The sequence below is a fragment of the Lonchura striata genome, chromosome 7 (assembly GCF_046129695.1).
Source record: "Lonchura striata isolate bLonStr1 chromosome 7, bLonStr1.mat, whole genome shotgun sequence".
Classification (NCBI taxonomy): Eukaryota; Metazoa; Chordata; class Aves; order Passeriformes; family Estrildidae; genus Lonchura; species Lonchura striata.
In genome coordinates, this window is record NC_134609.1 from 31583985 (window position 1) to 31592591 (window position 8607).

The 8607-nt window shown below is 48.2% G+C and overlaps 1 protein-coding gene across 1 annotated transcript; it reads right to left on the reverse strand.

Annotated features, from left to right (window-relative positions):
• Positions 1-1305: 1305 nt before the first annotated feature.
• On the reverse strand, positions 1306-8096 carry C7H10orf143 (chromosome 7 C10orf143 homolog). Its single transcript, XM_077784748.1, has 4 exons — positions 8008-8096; positions 4107-4247; positions 3839-3904; positions 1306-3128 (listed from the first exon to the last, which is right to left on the reverse strand). The coding sequence occupies exons 1-4, from the start codon at positions 8074-8076 to the stop codon at positions 3099-3101; spliced, it is 306 nt and encodes a 101-aa protein (XP_077640874.1). The 5' UTR covers positions 8077-8096; the 3' UTR covers positions 1306-3098.
• Between the last annotated feature and the right edge of the window lie 511 nt (positions 8097-8607).

Genomic DNA, 8607 nt, shown 5'->3' on the forward strand with positions numbered 1-8607 from the left:
TCCCCACCGTAATCACACCAAAATATCCCCACCATACTCAATCACACCAAACTATCCCCCGCCATAATCAATAACACCAAACTATTCCCACCATAATCTCACCAAAATATCCTCATCATAATCACACCAAAATATCCCCCAGCATACTCAATCTCACCAAAATATCCCCACCACAGTCACACCAGAATATCCCCCCAGCAGTGCCCAAGGCCAGGCTGGAACACCCTGGGGCAGTGGGAGGGGTCCCTGCCATGGCAGGGGTGGCACTGGCTGGGATCTGAGGTCCCTTCCAGCCCAAAGCAGGCTGGAATTCTGGCAGGAAACAGCCTCAAGCTGTGCCAGGGGAGATTCAGGATGGGTATTGGGAAAATTCCTTCCTGGAAAAGGCTGGAGCCCCCATGCCTGCAGGGATTTCACAGCCCTGGGGATGTGGCACTTGGGGACAGGGCAGTGGTGGCCTGGGCAGGGCTGGACTTGAAGGACTCAGAGGCTTTTCCAAGCTGAACAATTCCGTGACTCTGTTGCATCTTCCTGGTATTTTTTATTTTTCTGTGTGTTTAAACATTGTGGGCACTGCTTTTTGTTTTTTGCTTCCTTGAAGAGAGTTGGGAAGAACTCAGGAGGGAGAGGGATGGCTCAGTCCTGGTGTCCCCAGGCTGGGGCAGCTGCTGGCCAAGCCCCTGGGGACGGGGAGAAGAGCAGGAGCAGCTCTGCAGGCTCCCAAAAAAACCCCTCTGCCCAAAACCCCAGCCCTGCCCCTGCTCAGAGCACCAAGCCCCAGCGTGGCCACGCAGGGACCCCGAGTGGAAGCTGGATGTGGGAGGAAATGCCCAGTGTGAGTGTTAATTGGATAATTAGCTGCAGTAATCGAGGCAAAGGCAGAGTTATTTATGTGTGACTGCATCTGCTAACACTGGGTATCACACCACGCTCCCAGGAGGTTTTAAGTAACTAATTTAGACATAAACACCACGGATTTTAAATCTAGTCAATAAATTATTGTGCTTAAAATAAACAAAAATAAATTTAAATATATTAACTGTATTCATTTCAACACATAAGTTTTGCCTTCTCAGATCCAGGTTGCCTTTAAACCCCACTTATCCAAATATTTTGATTTTCCCTCTTTTTTTATCAGTCAAGATGCCAAGTGGACCTGTAATTACCATCAAATTAATAGTGAGCACCTAAACCCACTACGAAGATTTTACATGACACAAATAATGTACTTCTTCTCCTCATCAGAGGTTTTATTTACCTTTATTCCTCAAACCATTCATGGAATAACACAACCAGACAACTCCATGCTGCAGCCAAAGTGGTGTTTAATGTTTCTGCTTTTGTAAGGAACAATTTACAAAATACAAAGTTAAAAATATGAATTAGATCCTTTAAACCTGAATTAAAAACAGGCCAGGGGCCTTTCTCTCTATATACAAGTAAATAAAGCATCACTCTGGTTATTCTGTGTACAAACCACTGCAGTAGGAAATAGAAAGTTTATATATTTTTTTGTCATCAAGAAAACAAAATTTCAGAGTTCTACAAGGCATACAAAAATAACTCTGTGGTTACACTGCAGATTTGACACAAATCTGCTTTAAAGGAATATTCAGTGCCCCAGCCTGTGCCAGCTTTATGATCCTGGAAAATCCCCAAATAAATTACAAACACATCTATTTAAAAAAATAGCACTATTAAAGGCCTTCAGTGGAGCAGACAATTAAACTCCAATTTGTTTCCAGCCAGACTGATTTAGAAGAAATCACTCCTTGCCCTGCTGGAAAACATGGAGCAAGGCAGCAGATCCGAGAGGAAAAGCTCACCTTGGAATTGCTCCAGGAGCTTCTGCCTTCCAGTGTGGGGAAAAAATCAGGATAACGAGGGGTGTGAGAGGAGCTAAAGGTGGTTTTATTCAGCTGGAGAGGCCAGGGAGCTGCTGTTGTTTATTTTAAGTTATTTAAAAGAGTTGTTTTTTTTTTTAGCTGCTGCGGGTTGTCTAGCAGCTTAGGTAGAGACACATACATACTTTGATTTGTTTGTTTGTTTGTTTTTTGTCTTTTTTTTTTCCCTTGCTTAGGGCTGATGTTATTTTTTATATGGTATATTATGTGTTAAATGTTTACAGTCTTTTAAATGTTTATTATTTATATGAAATGGTGCTTTTTTACTTTAAACTAATTTGTGAGTGCCAACATTACTAAGAACATGGAGGTAAGGAAGAAGAAAGAGGGAGGACAGGATAGGCTTAAATTTTTTTATCTTAAAATTTTTGACTTTTATGTATAAAACAAATTCTGAGCTACCTAAACATGAAATCAGCCATTTCTTGTCCTTTTTAGACAAGTTCTGAGTTACCTAAACATGAAATCTGCCTTTCCTTGTCCTTTATGAATAAATTCTGACTAAACATGAAATCACCATTTTCTTGTCCTTTTAAAACAATTTCTGAGCTACCTAAACAGGAAATCTGCCTTTTCTTGTCCTTTATGAACAAATTCTGAGCTACCTAAACACGAAATCTGCCTTTTCTTGTCCTTTTTAGACAAATTCTGAGCTAAACAGGGAATCACCATTTTCTTGTCCTTTTAAAACAAATTCTAAGCTACCTAAACATGAAATCTGCATTTTCTTGTCCTTTATGAGCAACTTCTGAGCTAAACATGGAATCACCATTTTCTTGTCCTTTTAAAACAATTTCTGACCTACCTAAACAGGAAATCTGCCTTTTCTTACCCTTTATGAACAACAAATTCTGAGCTACCTAAACTCAAAATTTTTTTTGTCCTTTATGAACAAATTCTGAGCTAAACATGAAATCTGCCTTTTCTTGTCTCTTTTGGACAAATTCTCAGCTACCTAAACATGAAATCAGCCTCTCCATGTTCTTTTAAAACAAATTCTCATTTACCTAAACAAGAAATCAGCCTCTCCTTGTCCTTTTTGGACCAGTTCTGAGGCACCCGAAGAGCAGAAGCATTTTGGGCAGGTGTAGGGTGGCAGCAGTGGTGCCCGGATGGCAGCAGGGCAGGGCAGGACCAGCTGCACCCTGTGATCCCAGCAGGAATCAGAGCTGCTCCTCTGGCCCCTCTCCTCCTCTAGAAGCCCAGGATGTGACTGAAGTGGCCCTGGAATGAGAAAATCTCAGGTCACTGCAAAGAAAAAAAACTTTTCCTTGCCCTTCATTTTCAAATTTTATTTGAAATCGCTGAGCACCACCACAAATATTCACTTTTTTTTTTTAATTTTTTTTTATTTTTCCTCCAGGGATGAGTGGAAATAAATTAACACAATCAATGTCTGCTCAGTCACAGCTCCTGATGGAAACTTTGATGGAAAATTTGCCTTTGATTCCATAAATCGGAGATTTTGCTATGGACATCCAGCATTTCCTCACACCTCCCCTCATATTGGCTCTGCAGGGAACAATATTTTCAATATTTTATCTCTTCCTTAGAAAGGAAATAGCCAATTACAGGAAAACATAGGAGGCACAATGAGATTCCTGAATATTTTGTTATGATCCAGTAAATCAAGGACAAGTAAAATGAAGTAGAGGAAGTGTTATGTTATTGTTTTTTTTCAGTTATTTCCCAAATTCTGCTTTTTAGAGAGAATTTGAAAGATGTGTTGAGAATCTCCATATTTTCCAACTGCTGCTGGAAATATGAATTTGTGCTCAGTTGGAATGCTGAATCCATCTCCTTTATTTTTAATTTCCACACTTTATTCCTGAGCAATGCAATTGTGGAGGTTATTAACTTCATGTTCTATGGATTAAATACTGGGGAACAACTCCCAGTCCTTTTTGTCCCAAAAAGCAGATTCCCACACTTACAGATTCTCCAGCAACACATCTTGGGCAGGGCTGGGAAATGCCTTTGCTCCCATGATTTTCCAAAATCTGAGGAACAAAACCAGACACAAATTCATCAAAAATTTTAAAAAAAGAGGGCAATTATTTACAGCTTTATTATCAAAATAATAAATATAAATAATTATAATATATAATATAACAATGTTATAATATATTAAAAATATATAATAAAATAATAAAGAATTTGAGAAGTGATTTTGCAGCAAAGCCACGGACAGTGGGGACTCACCACGGAATTCTGCTTTGTCCTTGCAGCCCAGGGAGCAGAGTCAGGGGGGAGTTTCTGCCTGGAATCCACGTCCATGGCACAGCCCACGAGCTGGGCACCAGCCTCCCGGGGAATGGTGTCCAGCAGCTGGCACACCCGCTTCTGCAAGACCCAAAAGCAACATTCACCTGCGTGTGCCAGGCACAGACCCAAATCCTCGGGATTTTCCTGCCTGTGCCTCCCAAGGATGCCACATCCGTGGAACCAGGTTCATCGAGGATGCCACATCCATTAACACCAGGTTAATCGTGGGTTATGAGGCCAGAACCCCGAGGTTTGGGTTTCCCTGTGCCCCTCACACTGGCAGAGCAGGAATTCTGTACCCCACACCCCCTTCTGTGCCCATGAAATCCCCTGGGAAAAGCCATCCCTGAGCCTCCACCCCTGTGGGAACCCAGAGCTTCCCTCTGGCTGCCCTGGGACCCTGGCAGGGTCAGGAACCCCCTGGACAGAGCCCCCAGAGACACTGGCTGTGATCTCTGCCCATGGAAAAGAGTTTTCAATCTTACAGGATCAATTACCAGCTCTGAGTGTTTGATATCAGTAATAATTAAGTGTGGCATGGTAGGATTCTAGATGAGGGGTCCAAAGGGGACAAGATGGAGGAAATTGGGTGTGCCTTGTCCTTTTTCTCCTTCTTCATGCCCTCCATGTCTCACTGTGGTGTTGGCATTTTTCTGTTGGTTCAGGCTGGGGACACACTGTCCAACGTAGGTGACAGATATTGGCACGTTCTTGTAAATCCAGCCCAGGGAGTTTCTGGTATTTAATGTTTGTCACATCCCACTGAGGGCAGAGCCCCACACGCTGCCCTGCAGGACAGAGCTGGGCAGGGCAGCAGAACATGTGAGAGATAAACAGAATAAACAACCTGGAAACCAGCACAGACCAATTATGGCTTCTGCTTTGGCAGCGGGGCTGAGAGACAGAGACTTTTACAATCTCAGAATCATCAATACCTCAGATTCTGATATACCCCCAGGATGGGGCTGAGCCAGGGAGCACAGCAGGGGAATTGTGTGGAAGGAGTGATTAAATCCAGGAAACAGAAGGAAAAGCCTTGGATTTGTGATCCCAGGGCTGGGAACATCCTTGGAGAGGGGTTTTGTGCCTTCTCTGAATGCTGACAGCTTTTCCCAGCTTTTCCTGGAGCTGTGCCCAGGAGCCAGGGAAGTTTGGATGTGCTGGGAACCCAAGGGCTGAGCTGAGCCCCCCCCAGTGCTCACTGACCCTTCCCAGGACCAGGCATTCCCAAAAATGCTGCTCTGAGCAGCAGGGACACGGGAGGTAAAGCTGCAAATCCATGGAAAACACCAACTGGAAACCTTCAGAACATCCCTGGCCTGACAGTGCCCATGGAAAGAGAGGGTGACCCAGATCCCAGAACTCCTTGGAATTGCAGCAGCAAATTAACACAAGCATGGGAATTACAAAACTGACACTGAGTTAGGGCCTGAATTCCAGCCACTCACACACTTGGGATGTTCCATCTCAAATAAACTTCATTTAAATAATCCCAATATTGCATCTCTTTCTCCAGCACGTGACTTCCCAGGAAGAAGGTGTGCTGGCACAGAACTAACAGACTGCTGAAGCACAGAAATGGAATTTAAAGTTGGAATAAGTTAGGGAAAACCAAAAATGGATCAATGCACCAGGAAGATCAGAGGGAAACAGCTGAGGTGGGATCACCAGGAAGGGAAGCAGGATATCAGGAAGGGAAGGGAATCCAAAAGTGAAATATGTACTGTAGTAAGAAAGGGAATAATGGAATAAAAGTCTGGAGAGGTCCTCTAAATCCTTGAGATTGCCTCCCACTGGGAAAATATCCCCTGCCTCTGCATAACTCCTTTACTGCAGGGAAAGGCAAAGTGCAGCAGCAAACTGGGAATATGTGTGAGATGAGGGGGAAAATGGAAAAATGACTCAAAGCCCCACACCAGAAGGAATTTGGCCGAGTAAAAATAAACTCCAGGCATTGTTTTTGGGGGGTTGCTCGGTGTCAGTGCCAGGATTTCAGCACATGGAGGAGACAAATTCATCCCAGCAGTGCTCAGGAAGACTTCAGCCCCTGGAATTCTCTCTCGGGGAAGGAGCAGCCGCTGCAGCAGCCCTGCCTGGGCAGGATGCAGGGACTGGGGCTGACAGGGATCCACCAGCTTTGCCGGGGAACGTCTGCCCCAGGCAGCTGGGGAATGAGCAGGACACAGAACAGGCAGGGAACAACACATCTCCCTGCAGGGAAGTCACTCTCATCCTCTCGTCCAGCTGAAATCCTGGGAAATCCCACTCGTTTTCACTGACTGGGGACCCCAGAGATGAAACCAGGCTGCTGCCAAACCCAGCTCCACCGGACAAGCGACCTGAAGGAGCTGTAGGAAAAGTTCTGCTCACTTGTTGGGGTATTTTTGGTGCAATTTTAAAGATTTCCACCGAGTTTAATATGTTCTTTTCATGCAATTTCTGCTTTTTGACCCCATTTTTAAGGCCAGGCTGTCTCCTGTTTGGGGTTCCACAGAGCCCAGCTCTCCCTGGATCCCTGAGGAATGATGGCCCTGTGGGGATGCTCCTTGCTTTTTTCCCTATGGAAAAAAATCCCTCTGTTTGGGAAAGCAGAGGGAATGTGAGATCCATGCAGATCCACCTGGGAAACTCTACCTGAAGATCAGTCCAAACCAGGACACACTGGGAGCTCTGGCCTTGAGAATCTGCTATTCCTCTAAGTCCAAATGCCTTAAAACCCAGCCTTCCAACCCAAACCAGGCTGGGATTCTGATTCCTCTCTGTCATCTTGGAGCAGAAATAGATGGAATTAGTGTGGCTGCCTGGTAAAGAGGGTTTCAGCCAAAAAGAAAGAAAAAAACTTTTAAAAAAAGGAATAAAAAAAGGAAAATAAAAAAATACCAGGAAGAAAGAAAAGGGAAAAGAAAAATAAAATATTGGAAAAAGAAAAAAAAAAAGGGAAGGACAGAAAGGAGGGGAAAAGGAAAAAAAAAAGGAAAGGAAAGAAAGGGAAAATAAGTGAAAAGGAAAAAGAAAAAATGAAAGAAAAAAGGGAAAAAGAAAAAAGGAAAGAACAAATGGAAACAGTAATTAAAAAGGAATAAAGGAAAATGAAGAAAGGAGAAAAGCGAAAAATTCAAAAGGAAAAAAGGAAAAAGTAAATTTAAAAAAAGGGGAGGGGGAAGAAAACGGGGGAGAGAAAACGCGAAGAAAGGACGCAAAAACGGGAAAAAAGAAGGAAAACCGCGACGCCTGCTGAGCTCCGTCCCGAGCCGGCACCACCCGCGACAGCCGCGGCACGGCCCGGGCGGCGCGGGACCGGACCGGACCGGACCGGGAACGGGAGAGGGAGAGGGAACGGGAGCAGGAACGGGAATGGGAATGGGAATGGGAATGGGAGCGGGAACGGGACCGGGAACGGGAACGGGAGCGGGAACGGGAACGGGAGCGGGACCGGGAGCGGGAATGGGAGCGGGAATGGGACCGGACCGGGAATGGGAACGGGAGCGGGAGCGGGAATGGGAGCGGGAACGGGAGCGGGAACGGGACCGGGACCGGGAACGGGAGCGGGAACGGGCCGAGCCTCTGCCCCGTGGTGGGTCCCGGTCCCATCCCAATTCCTCATTCCCATCCCCATTCCCGATTCCCATCCCCGTTCCCGGTCCAGTTCCCGGTCCCGTTCCCGTTCCCGGCCCCGGTCCCGGTCCCGCTCCCGTCCCCATTCCCCATTGCCGATTCCCGTCCCCGTTCCCGATTCCCGATTCCCGTTCCCGGTCCCGTCCCCGTCCCCGTCCCCGGTCCCGGTCTCGTTCCCGATTCCCGATTCCCGTTCCCGTCCCCGGTCCCGGTCCCGACTCACGCATTCCGGCTCCCCGGCTGCCCCCGGCCCGAGCGCCGCACGCCGGCCCCGCACCGGCCCCGCGGCCATGGCGGCACCGGCACCGCCCCTGGAACCGGCACCGCCCCGGGATCCGCCCCCCGGTATCGGCACCGCCCCGGGATCCGCCCCGGCACCGCCCCTGGAACCGGCACCGCCCCGGGATCCTCCCCCCGGGACCGGCACCGCCCCTGGAACCGGCACCGCCCCGGGATCCGCCCCGGCACCGCCCCGGGACCGCCCCTGGAACCGGCACCGCCTCGGGATCCGCCCCGGGACCCGCCCCCGGTACCGAACCTTGGATCCTGCCCCCGGTACCGACACCGCCCCGGCACTGCCCCCGGTACCGCCCCCGAAACCGGCACCGACCCTTGAACCGGCACCGCCCCGGCACCGCCCCGGGAACGCCCCCGGTACCGTTCCTCGAACCGGGATCCACCCCGGGATCCGCCCCGGCACCGCCCCGGCACCGGGACCGCCCCGGGATCCGCCCCTGGAACCGGGACCGCCCCGGGATCCGCCCCTGGAACCGGGACCGCCCCGGGATCCGCCCTGGACCCTCCCCTGGATCCACCCCCGACA

Coding starts and splice junctions, on each gene's coding strand:
- C7H10orf143 (XM_077784748.1), bottom strand. CDS start 8,076: ATGGCCGCGGGGCCGGTGCGGGGCCGGCGTGCGGCGCTCGGGCCGGGG. Junction 4,248..8,007: donor CAGCCGGGGAGCCGGAATGC/GTGAGTCGGGAC, acceptor TGGGTCTTGCAG/AAGCGGGTGTGCCAGCTGCT. Junction 3,905..4,106: donor GGACAAAGCAGAATTCCGTG/GTGAGTCCCCAC, acceptor TTTGTTCCTCAG/ATTTTGGAAAATCATGGGAG.